Source organism: Stegodyphus dumicola, chromosome 5 (assembly GCF_044657685.1).
Source record: "Stegodyphus dumicola isolate Sdum_Otavi_A_Nest chromosome 5, ASM4465768v1".
Taxonomy (NCBI): Eukaryota; Metazoa; Arthropoda; class Arachnida; order Araneae; family Eresidae; genus Stegodyphus; species Stegodyphus dumicola.
The window spans coordinates 35,403,821-35,425,112 of record NC_140772.1 but is presented as its reverse complement, the minus strand read 5'-3'; the positions used below and the strand labels follow the sequence as shown (position 1 = coordinate 35,425,112).

At 32.0% G+C, this 21,292-nt stretch overlaps 1 protein-coding gene across 3 annotated transcripts in view; it reads right to left on the bottom strand.

Moving 5' to 3' along the window:
• Positions 1-20,715, bottom strand: part of LOC118191420 (tyrosine-protein kinase Fer-like) — a 62,750-nt gene extending 42,035 nt beyond the window's left edge. For 2 of the 3 annotated variants that reach the window (XM_085816574.1, XM_085816572.1), the window contains exons 1-7: positions 20,136-20,689; positions 8,102-8,275; positions 6,985-7,081; positions 5,276-5,468; positions 3,501-3,638; positions 3,295-3,417; positions 539-661 (exon numbers count right to left, since the gene is read on the bottom strand). In XM_085816574.1, coding sequence (XP_085672700.1) covers positions 539-661; positions 3,295-3,417; positions 3,501-3,638; positions 5,276-5,468; positions 6,985-7,081; positions 8,102-8,275; positions 20,136-20,348 — 1,061 coding nt within the window. In that variant the 5' untranslated portion in view covers positions 20,349-20,689. Of the gene's footprint in view, positions 1-538; positions 662-3,294; positions 3,418-3,500; positions 3,639-5,275; positions 5,469-6,984; positions 7,082-8,101; positions 8,276-20,135 lie in introns of all 3 variants that reach the window. The other variant, XM_085816573.1, reaches the window with a different exon arrangement.
• Between the last annotated feature and the right edge of the window lie 577 nt (positions 20,716-21,292).

Sequence of the window (21,292 nt, the reverse complement as noted above, 5' to 3'; positions counted from 1 at the left end):
TAACTAAATTCTATTAAATCTAATTGACAAAGCAGAACATTTTTAGCACCTCCTGCTCTTGGAGTTTAGCCATAGATCAGAATTTAGACTACAGTGAAAACAATGAACAAAAGCAGAGAAAATAACTTGTGTTGTGTGCAGGAATTATGCTATTGTTGAAAGTACAATAAAGAAATGGTTCTAATGATCCTACAAAAAGCAATTTGATTTATGTGACGATAAATGTTCAGTAGACCATCAAAATTTGATGAAGATTGCTTAAATCAGTGTATAAAGTGAACAAATTTGAAAGAAGATGAAAATTCCTTTGGTATGCCTATTTTCACTATTAGTAATAATGACTATGAAAACTGAAGCCTTAATTTAAAAGGAAAACAAATGCATACAAATTAATTGTGAATGGATAAAAAAAAATGTGAATGAATGAAAGTTCTAGAAAAAATTATAGATATATCAAATAATTTATTTACTTAAATTTTTGGATTTATAAATGATAGCTTTTTATAAACCATAAATTTCAAGGAAGGAAAATACATACTTTGAGCAGTCTCGTTCATCAAATTGAGAAAGTTTTATTTCATCTTCATACTGCTGCAAATCCTCTTGTTTGCGCAACAGATCTTTCTCACATTTGCTAAGTTTTAATTCTAGATCTTTTTTCCTAGAAAGGAATTTCAAAAGTTACACAAAACATAAAACTGTAGTTTAAATTCTTAAACATTCACAAAATTTCATAATGACACAATCAAGTTCTTGCATTCAGATTTTGAGATATTAAGCCGAAAGGTCGAAAGTAATACAAGCTTTTGTGTATTTCACTTTATAATTATCTATGAGCTCGAACAGGCATGACTACTGGAATGGACACTATTGCCATAACAAGCAATCAACAACACTAATGCTAGCCTTGCCATTGTCAAGCATGCATTTCAGCTAGAAGATATCATTAATCATTATCATTGCACATCTTTCCATCCCATTTGGTCCTTCAGGATGTGATGATTGTAATACATGTGATTTTGTTATGACTTTACTTTACTGTTTAATGTGTGGTCTAGTAATTACATACAAAACTCTTGGATCAATTCCATGCAAATCCATGAAATAGATTTTGTTTTATTCCATGTTTTGCCTTTGTTACTTATTTTTTTTAGCAGCAGTGTAATATAGTCAGTGAAGAAATGCTTTAGACAAATTTGAAAGTGATTTTTTTCATAAACCCTCATTTGCTTTATTTTTATTTCACATGTCATATAAATAAAATCAGACAAACTATCATTAAGGCCCTGAATAAATTGAAAAATGTTAAAAGAAATATGTGCTCTTTTGGAAATTTGAAGAACCTAGATTGTAAAAGAAACAAAAAAGAAATAATAATAATAATAATAATAACAACATGAAATACAATTTGAATATTTTTCTCAAACATTTCATTAAGACAAGACGTATAAAATAAAAGCATTAAAATACTGGGTAAGTCAAAATACATGCCCCAGTTTCATAGGTGCACTACACAAAATATAATGTATGTATTCATTTAAAACATACATACATGCAGAGTTAATATAAGCAAGTTTTGAATGTAATCTTCAAAAATGTTTGATATGTTCTCCTTTTGTTATATGGTATACATCAAGTCTGAAATGTAAATTCTTGTCAAACTTTGTGCAGCATGTCTGTATTGATGACGACAACAGCTGTGATACAGGCTTTAAAATCAGTCCTGGAAGCACATGCATGTGATCTTTTACGAACCTCCCACAGGAAAAAAAAAAAAAAAATCCCATCAGGTGAGATCTGGGGATCATGGTGGCCAAGGCAACTGTGAACTGTCTGCGGTAGATATGCGATCAATCCACCATTACAGTAATGTGTTATTGAGGTGGCTCCGCACTTCAGTTATAAAACATGGTGGTGCACCATCCTGCTGCAGAATAAAGCTAGGCATACCCTCTTGTAGCTGTGGCAGAAGCCTTAATTTGAACATATCCAGGTACACTCCTCTGTCACAGTGGTTTCAGAAATGAAGGACAGACTGTACAGTTTCATGGGATATTATATAAAACACATTAACTTAAGGGAATCACGCTGGTATTGCATTGGTGTATGTGGATGTTCAGCATCCTAAATTCTCACATTATGTTTATTTACTAATCCAGAAATGTGAAATGTCGATTCATCACTGAATACTAACTTTTTCAAAAATTCGTCATTCTCTATGCATGTGAGAAGTGCCTCACAGGAAGATAATTGACGTGGCAGATCTTCAGGCTTCAGATGTTGCACCAACTAAAAGTGATACCATTTCATTTGCCCTCCTAAGAACTCTTCACAGAGTTTTCTGGGCTACTCACAGTTTTCATCCAGCTTGATATAGCTATTTTTGAGGATTTCTCACATAGCTGGCTCAATATACTTAACTACGCCTTCTCCTACTGAAGGACGACCTGTTAATTTCCCTTTACAAATGCAGCCTGACTCTTGAAATTTTAAAAACTAACGACGGACTGCCTATGATCTGTCACTGTCTGTCCACATTTTGTTCAGAACTGGCCCTGAACACTCAAGCACACAAAGCATTTTTTGCTGCTGCATCGCCATTTTACCAAGGTGTTTTTTTGGTCCATTTTGTTTATGCAAAAAAGCTGATGACAACTGCTCCAGTGCCATCTACTGATAAATATTAAAACTTGCTTTTATTACCTCTGCATGTATATACATTTATTACATTTTGCATAGTATACATATGAAATTCAGGCATTCATTTTTTCTTACCCTGTACACAATGAAACCCTGCTTAATTGAATTTTGATCTGAATCCCACTTAATCAGAACAATAGAGAAAAATACCACTGAATTATTGGAAGAGACACACCAGTCATCTTTGTTTTATTTTACAGTTTTACTGTTTGAAGATGCAAATATAATTTATAATGAAAATAATGTATCTTAGAATACTGTATACAGAAGACAGTGAACTGCACAAATGTGTACTCAGGAGAGGTCTTTCATGTTTACTACTTGTCAAAAGGTGATCCAATGTAATTGTAAATATTGCTAGAAAGGACTCAAAAGATAACTCACTTAAATAATGCTGATATCTAAAGAGAGTGGAATAATATTTTGCCTTAATCATACAATATGTATTTATTTTAACTTTTAACTCTTGAAAATTATTCATATGAGTTATACAAAAAAAGCGATCCAAAATTAGTTCTACCCAAGACAAACTGGGTTCTATCTTAAAATAATTATAATTTTCATAGCGTGTTATATACTCAAGGTTTCTCTTACTTCTCAAGAAGAGCATCTGTAGTATATTCATCAGCTATAAGTTCATTTGGTCTAAGAGGTCCTGTAATATCCCTTAGCAAAGATGTATCATATTTGAATTCCATGGGAAGCAAGGGCTCTGTCCTGGAATTTAAATAGAAGCAAATATATTTAAATATTAATTGCAATTCAGGATGAGTAGGAGCAAAAACATTAAAGAAACAAACCTGTTTTTTCGAATGAAATCATTGTATTCATCTTCACTATCAATGACTTCAATACTCTTACTTATTCTTGTATGCACAGCTTGAAATTGGTCAGAAGTTGGATCAATAAATTCAAAAAACTCATGCAAAATTGATTTCCTTAAACAAACAAACAAAAAAGTCTAAACACAATACACTGGAAAATACATTTATTATTTTCCTGATTTAATTAATAAAAAAAAATGTCTTTTGAGATTGCATATCACTGAAAATTTATAAATTATATAAAGAAAAAAAACATTTTATTGAAACATAATTCTTTTTATTTTCTGAAAAGAGGAGAGTAACAAAATACAATCTTCCATCTTTTCTGATAATTGGTTATAAGAAAGGTAAAAATATTGATTATTCATTGACAATTTTGTAAATTCTGATTTTCTCAATCAACACTTTCCATTATATTTACAAAATATTTGAAGTGCATATTTGAAATATATCTTTGACATATTAAAAAAAAAAAAGCTTGAAATTCGTCAGAAGAAATTGGTTATTACACTTTCTAGGAAAAAGTATTCATATGTTTAAATAAAAGCAGCATAGAACCCTGCCATTGCACTTTATTATACAAAATATTATTCACAGCAGAGGTTAAAAATTTCCAAACACTGCTTACACAAGAAACTTTTTCCATCACTGTTACTGGATATCACTAATACAAAATACCTAAAGGAAGAGTGTACAATTTTAATTTTTATAAAAGTAGTCTCTGTTCAAAGTCTTAAAAAAACTGCAATCTGAAATTTCAGATTAGAATCTAAAAACCTAGAAAAATTAACAAAGTTTAGAAAAGAATTAAAAATTAGTGAACTTAATTAGAATTAAATTATAATACTAAATTGAAAAGTTAAAAAAAAATATGAAATATTTACCATTTGTTTAAAATAAGCTTTTAAAAAACTATTTTTAAAGTTAATGGTTTTTACACCCCTTAAATTTATACTAAAAACTTTGTATGCAGATTCCAGTTTAATGCTTTAAACAATTTTAATCTAAATATTTATAATTAGCAAACTAGCTTAAGAATTAAACCCTCATCATTTCAAAACAGAACATAAAATCATAACTTTAAAATGGGCTTTTAAAAATAACAATGGTAAATGATAGAACTAAAAATTTGCTATTATATTATTTCATGACAAATTAATATTATGTGCAGACTTGCATGTACCATTTAGAAATGGCTCAGCTATACATTTATTTCAGTGGATTGCTAGGGCATGAGTTTTGCAAGGATAATAAATTAGCTTACAATAAACACCCCTTCAAATTGTTTAAAAAGGTACAAGTTCTCTTATATTTGAGATGTTAAGTCTTCAAGTTGTTGTATATCCAAATTTATAACTAAATTTCTTGGAAGGAGGGGCAAGAAAGAAAAGAGATGTAAGATATTAGTGAAAAATAACAGAAATGAAATATAAGAGATGGGATGTAACTGTATAATGATGAAAAACAGAAAACGTTTTAAATACACCTTTAAAAAAATGCTGCATGGACCACATGAAATAAGCAGTGAAGTAAAATATTAGAGATAATGGTAGGAGATGCTCTGTAAAAATGTAGTATTCCAGTGAAAGGGCCTTCAGATGAAACATTTAACAATTTTACCTAAAAGTTTATCATAATACAGAAGATTGTGTAAACATCTTCACTATAATGTCCATACAATATCACTGATAACATAGATTCTAATAGTTAATATTTAATAAATGAAATTGTATGTAATTCAATATTTTTACCATGTTTCAGCAGAGTCCTCCATAACAATCTGTTGATAATACAAGAGACCAGGCAAAAGAGTAGTTCTGAAATGCCTTTCATATTCTGAAGCTTCACAAAGAGTAAGAATTAAATCATTATGTAAATTATGCAATTTTCGACCCACTTTTTGATAGCGTTCCTTTGCATCTTCTACTTTTTTCACTCCTTTGCCTTTTAAAAAAAAGTGAAAGTTACATATAAAGAAATATGCATGCAGGTATGAATATCCCCATGCATGTATATATACATAAATATAATTCTAACAATAACGAAAAATATAAAACTTAGTTAAAAAAACAATTGAAATCTCACAAATTGCCATGAAATGGATGCAAATAAAAGAGAATAAATTTAATTTTAATCTACTTGATAGTGGTTAGCTAGCTAACATAAAGAAAGCAAAAACCTGGGAATCAATCCCGAAATTAAATGTAACATTATGTTGTAATTTTGCATTTAATTCTGATACAGGTGTCAGCTTTATAATGTCTGCATTCTAATGAGAGATAGCTAACCACCATCAAATACACTAAAATTCTATTTATTCTTTTACATATACATATTTGCAAGATAAAAAATATTGCAACATTCCCTTAACTCTCTAATTTAATTTGGCTGCTTTCCTTTTCTGCTCTAAAAGCAATAGTTGCATATATTAAATCATTCTGAACTCTGTCATTTCAAAACTAACCTATGTCATATGATTCTTGTATACTGCTGATCAGGCATGCACTTATATAAATGCTTTAGCCAACAGCAAGTTTAGAAAATAGTTATTAACCTACATGAACCTTCTGAGACATTATGTTAAACCTTTGACTTTGCTGAAGGTAACTTTTTGTCACAGTATAAGTTATTTTCTCCTTTCTTCCAGCATGCTTTCATGGTGTAACAGTAACACACTCGGCATGTAATCAAGAGGTGGAGGTTCGAGTCTTGGCAAGGGTATTCCATATTTTTCAAATCTTCTGCTTCACATAAAAAAACCTAACGACTCTACAGTGACGCTCGAACTTAAACATTTCCAGTTGGCCTTTAAAAGGGGAGTATATAAGGTATTTTCTCCCTCCTTCCAGCATGCTTTTGGGGTGTAATGGTAGCACACTCGGCGCATATTCGAGACGTCCAGGTTCGAGTCCCAGCGAGGGCATTGCATATTTTCATATTTCCAGCTTCACAAAAGAAAACTAATGACTAGGTAAAAACATGATTCCAAGATCAAAGTGGAAGTCCAAGAGCTACTTTTCAAGCAGACAAACAGTATTCTTGTACAGAATACCTGTTTTGAAAAGTTGGGTGAAATAACCAGACAGGCAGCTGAAAGTTTCATTTTAGGGTAGTTGATACTTCCTTGTTGTTTACAATACTAATTTGCAATGCCTTTATCACAGGCTGTAAAATTTCAATTCCATATTTATCCAAAATGTTAATTTGCACTAAAAATTGTAGTCACAGGAAAGGGATGGGAATATGCGATGAAGGAAATTAAGGACCATATGGGACAAATTTGAGCTAAAATTAAGAACTTTTTATAAACCAAAAATCATTTAAAAAAGAAAAAACACCTAAGCATTTTTAAAGACCACATGAATTTTGAGAGACTGAGAATTGAGTGATTTTCTGACACATTTGCAGGAAAATTCTATTAAAACCAGAATCAAATTACTCTAGAAAAAGAAAACTTTACCTTTAATATATTGATCTTCATATTTAGATTTAGCATCCTTCCACAATTCTAAATACTTTTCATATTCAGTCTTCATAGAATCTACTGTATGTTGTAACTGGAAGTAAAAAAAAAAAAAAAAATGTAAAATACTAATTTTGCCAGCAAAGGTAATGATTTAATAAATATAGTAAAATTTTTATAAAATAATGCATAGCCAATTTAAAACATAAAATTCTAATAAACTTTTAATTAATTTCATGAATAAATAGTGAGGCATGTAAGTCAGGATAGATTTCTTTTAAGAATACAAAAATATAACACTACATCCATCGCCTGTGAAGAAATATCAGTAATATGCTTCATTGTATTTTATTAATAATACATTTTCAACTACAAACATGTTTGCTTTCCTTGGGAGGGGGGGAACTTGCTGAATATGATGTCTACAGTTACATGGAATTGTACACACACTCAAACTAAATGATACTGGCAATTTTATTTCACTAGAATTTTTCAACTTTATAGACATGCATAAATTGAGGTTAGGGTTACAAAATGAAAGCATTGTCTTGATAATAAAAATTCTGAACTAAATTTAGTTTTTAACAATGATTGCTCTTCACTCAGTATAACAGCAAAATCAGTATGGAAATATCTGATTCACATCCTAAAATTAGGTTAATTAAAAGTCATCAGTGTACAAAATATTAAAATCAATGCCAGTATAGTATGTATGTAAAACGCACAAAATTATTACAGAAAATTTATAAATTACCAAAAATTTAGACTTTATACTGGCAAAAGCTTTTGCTTGCCACAATTTATTTTTAGAAGCATGGCCAAGGGAAGCAAAAATTTAGATTAGGCTTTTTTACTTTTATATTCTACACTTGATGTAATTTTAAACTTATGTTAAAAACTGTTTATCTACTCTCTAGTTAGTGCAGCCTTGTTCCCATTCATTTTCTGTTTGTGCAACTATCAGGTCGACATAGTTTTATTCTAGATTTTAGCTTGCATAAGAGTCCAGGTAAATGAATAAATTGCTAGAGAATCTCTTAGAATTACTCTAGCAATTTAGTACCTACTGCATAAACTCCTATAATAAAGTAAAAAAGTGCATGTAAATAAATACCCTTGTTAACTCTCGATTGAGTGCATCATGCTCTTCAACATAATGTTTTTTTAAAGCTCTTTTTTCAGATATCAAACTGTTTATAGATTCCACAGTTGAAGATGTTAAACAATCTGCATTTCTTCGAATGATTTTACTCATGGTGTCCATTTCTTCAGCTATTGCATACCAAGCCTATAAAAATAATAAAAAATGATACAAGAAATAAAAAAAGTGTATTTCAAAATACCTTAAACAACAGCTAAATTAAATAAAATAACATAAAAAAAAGTAATACTGTTTATGCAAGATAAAATTTTTGAGATTAACCAATAGAAATAATTTTCAAACTTACAATTTTTTGCTACGTGTTAATACAATTAAAAAAAAAGCTGTACAGGTAGCAGTTTAACTGATTATACAGAACTTATACCACCATCTCATAGTCGTCCATTCTTACATACTTTTTAACAAGTAAAATCAATTTTAAACATTTTAAATGCTCCAGTTCCAGCCATTAAAAGGTCAAATTATATATTATTACATTCTCTCTCATATAACCAGAGATACTTTTTCAGCAAACTGTGCAAATATATTTTTACACATTAGTAACATTTAATATCATTAAAGTTAACTAATTATACAAAACAAATTTACATATTATCTATAGAAAGACTTGTAACAAAAGTTTTAACTATGAAATCAAGACAGAACATTTATAATGTCATCTGAAACTTAGCACTTAATGGCTTCTCCTTCAAGTAATAATGATGATATTATTTCACACAATCAGTAGGTTAGGTTAGATTAATTATTCAGGCAAAGAACATGAAGGCTACCTTTGTAAAATACTTTCAAAGAGTAAGTAAAGGACCATATTATACACTAATGTGCAAATTAAGAAAATTTCTGCAATAGTTGAATTTCTGAAAAACTAATGGACAGATTTTAATGAAATTTTGTACGAATATACATTTATTTTAGAGAAGATGTACATATCACTCAAAAGTCATTTTATATAGTGTGATTACCCTTAAAGCTCACACTGCAGATATGTCCAAAATCCATGTTATGATATCGAATTGAAAATGAGTCTAATATAGGATATGGTCCCCCCTTACAGCCAGATAGGTCACACAGCATGACGCCATAACAAACAGGAGGCAGTTGAGGAGTCCCTGTTGCAGTTGATCCCACTCCTGCAGCAAGACAGGTTTCAACACAAGGATGGTCATCGAAGGGCAAGAAGAAATTGCCTTCCAAAGAGCATTGCAAACATGCTTTCTGGCTGGCCAATCCATGCAACAAATATTCTCAATTTCCAGGTAACCATCAACCAGCTGAGCCGTATGTGAATGAGCACTGTTGTCCATTAACAGAAGCCCACGACCCACAGCATCCTGAAAAGTTGAATATAGGCTTTAAGATCTCCTCTCTATAACTTACAGCAGTAACAGAGCCTTTGTCAAACATGTAGGAATGAATGACAGTCCAACGTAATGCTGGCCCAAACCATTACACTTTCACCATCATAATTCTTTTTCCTGATGAGGGAGGGATGGTATCATGTTTCAGGCTTTCTTCAGATATAGGTATGACGAAAATTAGTGTCCGTTTTGAATCACGACTCATCTTTAATAAGCACGATAATCCACTGTCCAAGGTGCATGTTGTCTGCACCATGCTAAACACGCTCTCTTGTGTGCTGCAGTGAGCAGGACAAAACAGTAGGTCTTCTGGCATATAGTCCTATCTCATGAAGCCTTCAGGCAACTGCAGACTGAGTAACTTGAGTTCCAGTGACATTATACAGCTCTTGTGAGAGCTATAAACCAGTAGCAGTTCTGTGTCACTGCGCTGAAAGAGCCAATTAATGATTCTCATTCGTCATTGCGGATCTTATTTGACCTAGTTCAGGTCTTCTCAATATGAATTCAGTGTCATGAAACTATTTTCACAAATTGCAGATGATACTGGGTGTTACACTGAGCTCTGAAGCCATCTATATTTACGATTGGTCTGCCTGTAATCTACTGACAATTCTTCATCTCATTCTGTCATCCATATGCTTGTGGCTACTCATTTTACCCAATTCCTTATAAAATTTATGCAACTTTTGTATGAAACATAGCAAATGTTGTGAAGGAATAAAGCACACAAATTGCCGGAAACCCCTCATATGATTATTATCCCCTCACAATCACAGTTCTGCATATGCATGCTTACGTACTTCATTCTGAACATTTGCATAGTTCTTCGGTAGCACAATTAGTACCTTTACTTCAGTACCTTTCATAAAAATAGACATAATTTGAAAATTCTCTTAATTTTGCTTATTGTTGAATTCCCCCCCTCCAGGGGGTTGATGTAGAGAACTCTATGAAGCTACTACTGGCTAGGATTTGTACCCAGGCAGTCTCAGCCATGAGGGTATACAAATTTTTGGAACCCGGTGGTTCTGAAGGCCAGGACAGGTCATTTATTGGCCGGCCCATGGGCCTGGCAGGTCCTAGAATGAAGTGGCTCTAGTAGCATCCTGGGCATACTGGGTAATGTCCCTCTGCGATGGGCAGCCCAAGCGTCTGGCAGGTAGCATTTAGAAAACCAGCATTGCTGCATGGCAATTAGTGTCAATGTTCTCCAAGGTGCAGGGAAGGGGTTGAACCTTTGGAACTGTTCTAAGAGTGCACTGGCCGTGTAATGCTGGCACCTTGCATGGTGCAAACATGTAGACTGAGAACTAATTATGATTGAATTTTGAAATATTTTAAATGTATTTATATTTTACTTTCTTGACAACACTATCAACACTGCATAAAAAGGTATTTAAAGGAAAAATTAAGTATAATATAGCATCAAATTTGCAAAAATATCTATAACCCATTTTTATTTTTAAAATACAAAGTACAAAGTCCATAATCCGGACTCGTCAGGACATCGGCGATTCCAGATTAGGGTTTCTTCTGGATTATAGATCATCAATTTAAATCTGGTAAGATGACATGCAGAAATTATACAATTAAAAATATGAAAGCGTAATTTATGAAATAAAGAGCAATTATGATCTAAAGAGTATCAAATTTTACAACAAAAAAGCTCAACATTTATTTGTTTACTTTATTAAACATTTCTTTCAACACGCTCATGTGTAAAGCATACATTATGCGCATACGTAATGTATGCGCATTCTTTACGCACATGTGTAAAGTTTGTGGCTTTGAGGTCCAGATTATGGACGTCCGGATTACAGACTTTGTACTGTATAGTATTTTTTGACTGAAATGTTAAAACATTAGAAATTCAAAAAAAATTTCAACATGATAGACATGCTAGATAGAAAGCTCAGAGGGGGGGAAAAAAAAGACAAGTAAAGGAAATGCATGGTGTGCCCAAATGTTTTACAAATAAATGACTGATGCTTTATTTATTTTTTTAATAATGCAATATTATTGTATTTTGTATTTAAAAGGAATCGATCACAATTATTAATGTCAACAATATCGATAATATGATTTGTACTTACACAATATGTTTTCCTATCTGAGTAGATATTTTGGTTATAGTATTGGTATAATTTAAGGGTGACCCTTGAATCATCGCTAAGTTGTTGTGTCATTTATAGTAACCTGAGTAGCTAAATGTTATGGAAACCCTATTATGACAAAATTGGTTGCATGATTGCGATGATTGACTGATGGGTTGGTGTTGGTGTATTTAATTATGGCAAAGCACACGAGGGCTATCTGCCTAAGGGGAGGGATGCCTTTCGTGGAGGACTTTCTAAGGGAAACTGGCTCGTATACACGTTACACATGGGAAAAACCACGAAAACGCCCATGCAGCCAGCCTGTTCGCGGGATTCAAACCTCGCACCGAACTACCAGTGTTCAGCGACTTTACCGCTCGGCCGCTGGTGGGCCCGATTGACTGATGGGAAAATATTTGTTGGATGTCAACTGGGAGTAAGTCGCATATTCTGTGCTTTGTATCGTAAAATGGCTGTCGGTGGTAAAGTGGGTGTTTGATAGCGGGAATTTTTTTTTGAAGTGGTTCAGGACAGAAGAAAAGAAACTTTCTTGGGTGTAATTCAATGGAATTAGTGTCCTCTTTGTACAAAGGAAATACATATGGTCGAATGTTGGAGGATACTGGCAATACGGAGAATAATTTTTACTCTTTTTTTTTGTGAATTTATATGGCAATGCCAGTATACAGATTCTAGTTCAGATAATTTTAGGAAGTTTTTGGGTGCTGTTAAGGAATTTTGTTTGACTGAAGACACCAAAATTTCTAAACAAGGTAAGTGGATATTTCCCTTGTGTAGTGCTAAGATGAATTTCTTTTTTTATGTTATTTCACTGTTTGATTTAAAATGTAGTTTATTGAGGTTATATATCTTTTGTGTGACTCTAGTGTAGAACTGGGTGCTCCTTTGACTTTTTAAGTGAAAATAAATCGATGTATACAAGGACAAAGGGTATGCGCAATGCCAAGTTTGTGCAATTCTCTGATGTTTTTTAAAGTGAAAATAGGTTGATGTGTACATGGATGAGTTTGTGCAAGTCTTTCACTTGTTATTTTGGATATGTGTAGCGGCGATTTTTGTAGCAAAAATCGCTACTACACAAACCTAAATAACAAATCGAAGAACTGCACAAACTCGGTGTTCATGTACCACCAAAGGGCACCCGTAAATATATTTTGACCCATACTTGATTTTTTTTTAAAAATCATAGATCGTAAGTTTGGACAAGTCATGGGCGCTGCTCTCATCTGGACGTATGCTCTGCACTTAAGAGTTTGAACTGTAAAGAAGTATTGGAGAGCTCATTGCCTAATGACCTGATGGTCAATGGCCAGACATTTGATAAATAAATAATATAAGAGGGGGAGAAATATGTGAGTAAATACAGTATTTTAAATTACAAGAATCAATTTAATCATATATTAAATTGGTAACATCAATGATGCACATACTCCTTAATGATTAATTAAAAATAAAGATTCAAATCATTAAGGGGTATGTTTATTGCTTTAAATCACTAAATATGTTAAGCAGTTAAGATTAAATTTGAAAGATACATTGGTAATAAATTTAACACACGATTTTATTTTCTGATGGATATATTCATGAAAACTGGAACAACAAACTCTATCAAAATTTATACAAAGTATAAAATTCTATTGAATTTCTTAAATATTTTTAAGAGATAATTTTTTTTTGAAAATGTATGTTGATATTTTATGTGATAGCCTTATAACTCTATCAGCTACTTTATGACTATGCCAGTTTTTGATTTAAAAAAATCCATATAAGTGTCAGGTTGTTATCCGCTGAATACTGATAGTTTGGCTTGGGTTCAAATCATGGTGAAAAACTTGGCTGAATGGAAGTTTTTATAATTCTTTTTATATGTAACACATAACACAATTTCCTTTAAAATATTCTTCTATGAAGATATCCCTCGCTTTATGAAAGAATGGGTAGAGTATACTTTAAGGTACCCCTTGTATTATGGGGAAGTTGTTGTTTGATTTATCGCCAAGTTGTTGTTTGATTTGTCGCCAAGTTGTTGTTTCATTTATGGTAGCCTGAGTAGTTGAATGTTACGGAAACCCTATTGTGACATAATCGGGTGCATGATTCTGGGAAATTTTGAATCACGAATGTTTTGTAAGCGTTTTTGTGGGGTGTGTTGCTTTGATTCTTTAGATGGTAGAATGGCCGAATGTAGTAAGATTAATTTGAAGTTTCTGTACAATTTGGAGCAAAAGCGGAAAAGAGCTTTAATTGACTGGTGTGTAAATGAAGGTTTACTTAGTAGCCATTATAAGTGTCCTGAATGTAAGAAGGATATGCGTCTAGTCGAACGTAAAAACCGTTTAGATGGATTTGAATGGGTTTGTAGGAAGAAAGGTTTGATCAGAAAGAGTACCTGTTTTGAAAAAAGTCATTTAAGTATGATAGATATTTTGATTTTTACGTGGCTCTGGGTGTACGAAGCGAACTCGAAAATCATGGTAAGTGAATATTTGCTTTTGGTAATGTTTAAATGTATAACCTGTTTTTCCTTTTTTATGTTATTTTATTGTTTTGCAAGGGCTTTGGCGGTGTGTGTTGCTTAGGAAGTACATTGCTTGTTTCATTGTTTAGACGGTACAATGGCTGAATATAGTAGGATTAATATGAAGTTTCTGTATGACTTGGAAAGAAAGGGAAAAAGTGCATTAATTGGCTGATCTTTGGAATATGGTAACAGGTAGTTTGGTGACATTTTGGAGGCGATAAAGGTTACTACCTAGGACTTTGAGAATAATGTGAGAAGTTTTCAGTTCCGATTACGCATTATTTTGTGTGAGGGAAATGAGAGATAATGAGATATGTCATGTGACATTAATGGACTTCAATCACTGTTCACTAATCACTGTTCTTTAATCGGAAAAGGGGGTATATTGTAAAAATATCTGCTGTACTTTATAGGAGTAGTTTCATTCTATGTTCTGTGAAACAGTGTTGTTTAATATTTGGATCCCATGGTCGTATATAAAGTAAATCCAAAATTTTTATTACATTTATGTGTAATTGAAAAGAATTGCTTAATTGCAGATAAGTATGAATGTCCAATATGTGGGAATAAATGAGATTGTGTGAAAGGAAAGATATTACAGATAGTTTGAATGGCAGTGCAAGAAACCTATTGAAAATGGACATTTTGTGATCCGCCATGCACTCAAGATTCTGTAGAAGATTAGGTAAGTTAGTATTTTTAATTATTTGAGGATATTATTTTTATGCATTGTTCTAAATGTAAGAAGTAAATAAATTAATATGGTATTATTGGTAAATTGTTATTAGCACTGATTTAGTTTAAAGTAATTAGGATCGTAAGCTAATTTTTATTAATTTAATGTATGTGCTTATTTATATTTTAAGTAGTATTTTTTAATTTAATTATATTTTAATTTAATGATTGTGATTTTGAGAGTTATATGTTTGTAGTATTTTGGAATACGTTTGAGTAGAAGTAAATGTGCACAGAAAGAATTTAAGTATTTGACACTAAGTATTTGTAATCATTTTTAATGTTTTGTTATAAATTCGTTGGTGACGTTTATAATAGATAATTTAGAGGTAAAAGTTTTTGTATATTTTATTTATTTTATACGTGCAAATGTCCAGGGTATATACATTTTCGCGATCAGGTAATTTCATATATGTCCTTTTTACCAAATTTAAAGATTCAAAAATTTTTCATGCATTTTCGTGAAATTTTTCTAATTTATGACAAAAAAGCAGTGTACATGGATATAGTGAAGAGTGTGCGCAATGCCATTTTTGTGCAATTCTGGGATGTTTTTTTAAGTAAAAATAAGTCGATGTGTACATGGTTTAGTTATATTTTAATTAAATGATAGTTATTTTGCGAATTTTATGTTTGTAGGAATTTGGTATTCGTTTCAGTTGAAGTAAACGTGCATGGAAATAATTTAAATATTTGACACTAAATATTTGTAACTATTTTTAATGTTTGCATATAAATTCGTTGGCGACGTTTATAATATTATAGATAATTTAGAGGTAAAAGCTTTTATATATTTTATTTACTTTATATGTGGAAATGTTCATTCTTGGAAAGAGTATATACTTTTTCGCGATCAGGTAATTTCATAGACAGTCAAAAGTCGTTAATTCGGACACCCATAATTCAGAATGATCTATAATCCGGACATCAAAACTAAAAACTTTCTGCGCATGCGCCGTGTTGACACATGCGCAGAGGCGTACACGCGTGCGCGTAAGACCTTTTACGACTGCACATATGAGTGTGCGCAAGTGCAGAATACGTTTTCGCGTGCGCATTTTATGTATAATGGACGTATAAGCTAAATAATTATCTATTTCAGTTAATGTTCATGATTGCGTTGTTCCTTAATTTTCGAATTGCATCCGGCTTATTATTTTTTGCAGACTGTAAGAGCAATTTTATAAAAGTAAGCTTAAACTTTCGATTATATCAAATAGAATTTCCGATATATATTTGTTAATATGTAAAGGATCTAAAGCGAAAGTACGTTTTGAAATCCGAAATCTGTTTATCATTTTCACACTGCTCGGCGGCGGGCGCGTAATGAATTGGAAGTTGATTTGTCAGCACTATCCTTATCTTCAGCGCAGATGTTTTTATTTTATTTGGCTTATAATTCCTTACCAAATGTAGTATTTCATCTCGATATGCTCCGTCTTTGATATGATTTAAAACAAGTTCCTCGTCATTATAATTCGCTTCCGATAGCGAAGAAAAGTGACAGAGGTTATTGAAAACAAAAAAATTTCGATTGACAAATTAGTCGGTGTTCTTGACACAGCAATTATAGGACTTGAACGGCGGAACTTTGTAACTGAACAAGAAATTATGTCTGTTTAATAGAATTAAAGAGAAAGTATTATCACATGAAACGAAGCAAAACTTAAACAACTTACATTGAAAGAAATGTTTAATAAAGTAAACAAATAAATATTAAGCTTTTTCTTTTTGCAAATTTTGATACCCTTTAGATCATAATTGTTCTTTATTTCATAAATTACGGTTTCATATTTTTAATTTTGGAATTTCTGCATGCCATCTTACGAGATTTAAACTGATGATCTATAATCCGGAAAAATCGATAATCCGGAATCGCCAAAGTCCCGACGAGTCCGGATTAACGACTTTTGACTGTATGTGCTTCTTACCGGATTTAAAGATTCACAAAATTTTCATGCATTTTTGTGAAATTTTTCTAATTTATGAGAAAATAGCAGTGTAGATGGATAAAGTTAAGAGTGGGTGCAATGCCATTTTTGTGCAATTCTGGGATGTTTTTTTAAGTAAAAATAAGTCGATGTGTAAATGGTTTATGTGTATGTGGTATTCTGAAAAACACGCAAAGAGTTTGCGATGTGCACTTTTTCCCAATTTTGCAGTTAATATTTGTCATGATTAAGCAGTTTTGTTACATAAAATTTCTAGCATAAGTATAATTCGGCTAGTAGATTGTTGGAAAAAGAGTTGAGTAAATAAAAAAAAAAAGAAACATGTCTTTACTTCGTGAAGACAAAATGGCGGCGGGAAAAAAAAAATAGAAGGTTGCTGTAGCAGAGTTGGTCGCCAAATTTTCGCCAAGTTACCATAATCCAAAGATCAACCCATTAATTGACTGGTTTGTATATGAAGGTTTACTTAGTATCCATAGTCTGGAACTACGTAGTATATATTTGACTCTTATTTTTGTGAATTTCTGTTCGAGGCTGATATATGAATTGTAGTTCAGATAATTTTATAATATGGTTAAGGAATTTTGCATGCCACAGACTGAAGACAAACGAATTTCTAAATAAGGTAAGGAGATATTTCCTTTGTGCAGTGCTAAAATACATAACAGGTTTTTCCTTTTTTTGTGTTATTTTACTGTTTAGTTTAAAATGTAGTTTATTGAGATTATGTATTTTTTGTTTACCTTTACTGTAGAAATGGGTGCTCCTAAACTTTTTAGGTGAAAATCAAAGTGTACACGGAATGACTCAAGGTGTATATCAATGTGTACACGGACTCAAGGGAGTGTGTAAAGCATAGTTTCTGCAATTCGGGGATTTTGAAGGGAAAATAGGTCTATGTGTACATGGCTACCGAGTTTGTACAATTCTTAGACTTGTTATTTTGGCTTGTGTAACGGCAATTTTTGCGCCAAAAATCGACAGCCAAAATAACAGGTCAAAGAATTGCACAAACTCAGTATCCATGTATCGCCAAGGGGTACCCTAAAATATACTTTTACCCAACTATGAAATCACCCATCACACTTAACTTAACAGAAAGAAAGTTGAAAATTAGAACTGTAAAAAGAAACAAATTAAGAGGCGCATTCAACCATTCCAGTGTATTTTAAACAAAATGTTATCAGTTCATGTATATTTTTTGATTTAATAATATATTTCAAGATTTCATTTAGGATGCACATTAAATTCACTTTTTAGTTATTTTGCATTATTTGTACAAACTTATGCATAAATGGTATACCGTAACGGTTGATCTTTACAATATGGTAACTGGTAGTTTGGCGACATTTTGGAGGCGATAAAGGTTACTACCTGGGACTTTGGTAATAATGTGAGCAGTACTCAGTTCCGATTACGCATTATTTTGTGTGAGGGAAATGAGAGATCATGGGATATGTCATGTGATATTAATGGACGAATTACAGTTCTTTAATCGGAAAAGGGGGGAAATCGGGAAAAAATCTGGAAATTTTGTATTTGGTTTATTCTGTGTTGTGTGAAACAGTGTTCGTGAATTTTTGGATCCCATGGCCTTAACTAAAGAAAAGTTTATCAGACACGTAATCAAGATTCTGAAGAAGATTAGGTAAGTTAGTATTTTTAATTATTTGTGGATATTATTTTTATGCGTTGTTCTAAATGTAAGGTGGAAGTAAAGGAATTTGGTATTATTGGGAAGATTTTAGTTTAAAGTAATTAGGATTGTAAGGTAATTTTTATTAATTTAATGTGTGTGCTCATTTATATTTTAAGTAGTGTTTTTGAATTTAATTATATTTTAATTAAATGATAGTTATTTTGTGAATTTTATGTTTGTAGGAATTTGGTATACGTTTAAGTTGAAGTAAACGTGCATGGAAATAATTTAAATATTTGATACTAAGTATTTGTAAATGCTTGCGGTATGAATTCGTTGGTGACGTGTATAATGTAATAGATGATTTGGAGGTAAAAGTTTTTGGATATTTTATTTATTTTATATGTGGAAATGTTCATATTTGGAAAGGGTAAATACTTTTTCGCGATCAGGTAATTTCATATATGTTCTTTTTACCGGGTTTAAAGATTGAGAAAATTGTCATGTATTTTCGTGAAAATTTTCTAATTTATGAGAAAAAAGCAGTGTACATGGATATAGTGAAGAGTGTGAGCAATGCCATTTTTGTGCAATTCTGGGATGTTTTTTTAAGTAAAAATAAGTCGACGTGTACATGGTTTAGTGATATTTTAATTAAATGATAGTTATTTTGTGAATTTTATGTTTGTAGGAATTTGGTATACGTTTAAGTTGAAATAAACGTGCATGGAAATAATTTAAATATTTGATACTAAGTATTTGTAATGCTTGCGGTATGAATTCGTTGGTGACGTGTATAATGTAATAGATGATTCAGAGGTAAAAGTTTTTGGATATTTTATTTATTTTATATGTGGAAATGTTCATATTTGTAAAGGGTAAATACTTTTTCGCGAACATGTAATTTCATATATGTTCTTTTTACCGGGTTTAAAGATTGAGAAAATTGTCATGTATTTTCGTGAAATTTTTCTAATTTATGAGAAAAAAGCAGTGTACATGGATATAGTGAAGAGTGTGCGCAATGCCATTTTTGTGCAATTCTGGGATGTTTTTTTAAGTAAAAATAAGTCGGCGTGTACATGGTTTATGTGTATGTGTTATTTTGAAAAACGCTTAAGGAGTATGGTATTGTGCACTTTTTCCCAATTTTGCAGTGAATATTTGTCATAATTAAGCAGTTTTGTTTGATAAAATTTCTAGCATAAGTGTAATTCGGCTACTAGATTGTTGGAAGAAGTGTTCAGTAGATAAAAAGAAAAGAAACATGTCTTTACTTCGTGAAGACAAAATGGCGGCGGGGAAAAAAAATAGAGGGTTGCTGTAGGAGAGTTGGTTGCCAAATTTTCGCCAAAAAATCGCCAAGTTACCATAATGTAAAGATCAACCAAAGTAACATATGTCACAAATTTGTTGAAAGTGAAATGCCAGTGAACCATTTAATCAATTCATTTTGGAATCTAGATTTTCATAATTAAATTTTCATGATTTCAATTTTAAGAAGATATATCTAAACTCCATCATAAGATACACAGTTCAAATATGTACAATGCAACATGAACTTTAGCATTGAGAAAGATTAAATAATTGAAAATGATAGTAGGGAAATCTGAAATAAAATTTAATTGCCGTTCTAAATTAAGAAAAGTGGATTTACTTACTCTGGCAATAGAACTCCCTTCCAATTCTTTCGATTGATCAAGTTTCTGGGCCTGAAGGCTTACCATCGTCAAAGCAGATGCATAATCTCTGTCACACTTTGCACGCAACAAGACACACTTTTTCATATTTTCTAACAGTTTCAGTTCTGCATCTTGTAATCCAACAAGAGCTTCGTGAGAAAATGCATCCTGAAGGTCAGTGGAAAACCCCATGTTTCTAATATTATCTGCTCTTACGGAAGATGGAAATCTTGTTTTTTCAAGCGATGAACATACAAGCAAACCCAGTTTTAAATCCAGTAACTGACAAACATTACGACTGTCTCAAATTAAATCCTTTAGTTTCTAGAAGCAGACGATTATATATTATGAATTAAAACAAAAACAAAGCACGCAAAAAAAATATGTATATTGAGGTACAGATAAACCTACCATTCTTTTCTTTCACATTTCACACAACCTAGTACATAAAAAAAAAACATGGAATCTACATATTCCAAACCTATCCTTACTCCCGCATAGTGCAACTAAAAGCAATAACAAGACAGAGAAAGTGGAAAGATCCCTTGTTTCGCACCTACTAAGTCTTTTGCCCGCATGAACAAAAAATCAAGCTTAGTAGAAAAGGAACATGTTTCTATCCAAGGACTGTAGAAAGACGGTTCTTGGAACCTTGGTTTCTATCTTCCTTTTCCTGATGATTTAGCCTAAGAACAACTAGATATCAAGTTGAGTGGATTCTTTAGTAGCCGAGTGGTCAAAGCCGCTGAATGCTAGGAGTTCGATCCCAAGTGAACGCAACGAGATATATACCATAATTTACCAAATGTTTTACACAGGTTCTACACGGGACTTTTAGCCTAGATACACAAGTGTCTCGACACACTGTTCCACTGGAGTGCATTTTTTGGATTTCCGTTGATTCGTAGACTCAAAAAATGCCTCCTCAAGCATCTGGGAAAGCTGTAAAGAAGGCCAGAAAGGCACAGAGCTGGTGACAAGAAAAAGAGGAAGAAACGCAGGAAAGAATCTTTCGCTATTTACAGCTACAAGGTTTTGAAACAAGTTCACCCCGACACTGGCATCTCGAGTAAGGCTATTATGTCTATCATGAATTCATTCATTAAAGACATCTTCGAAAGCATTGCAGCAGAATC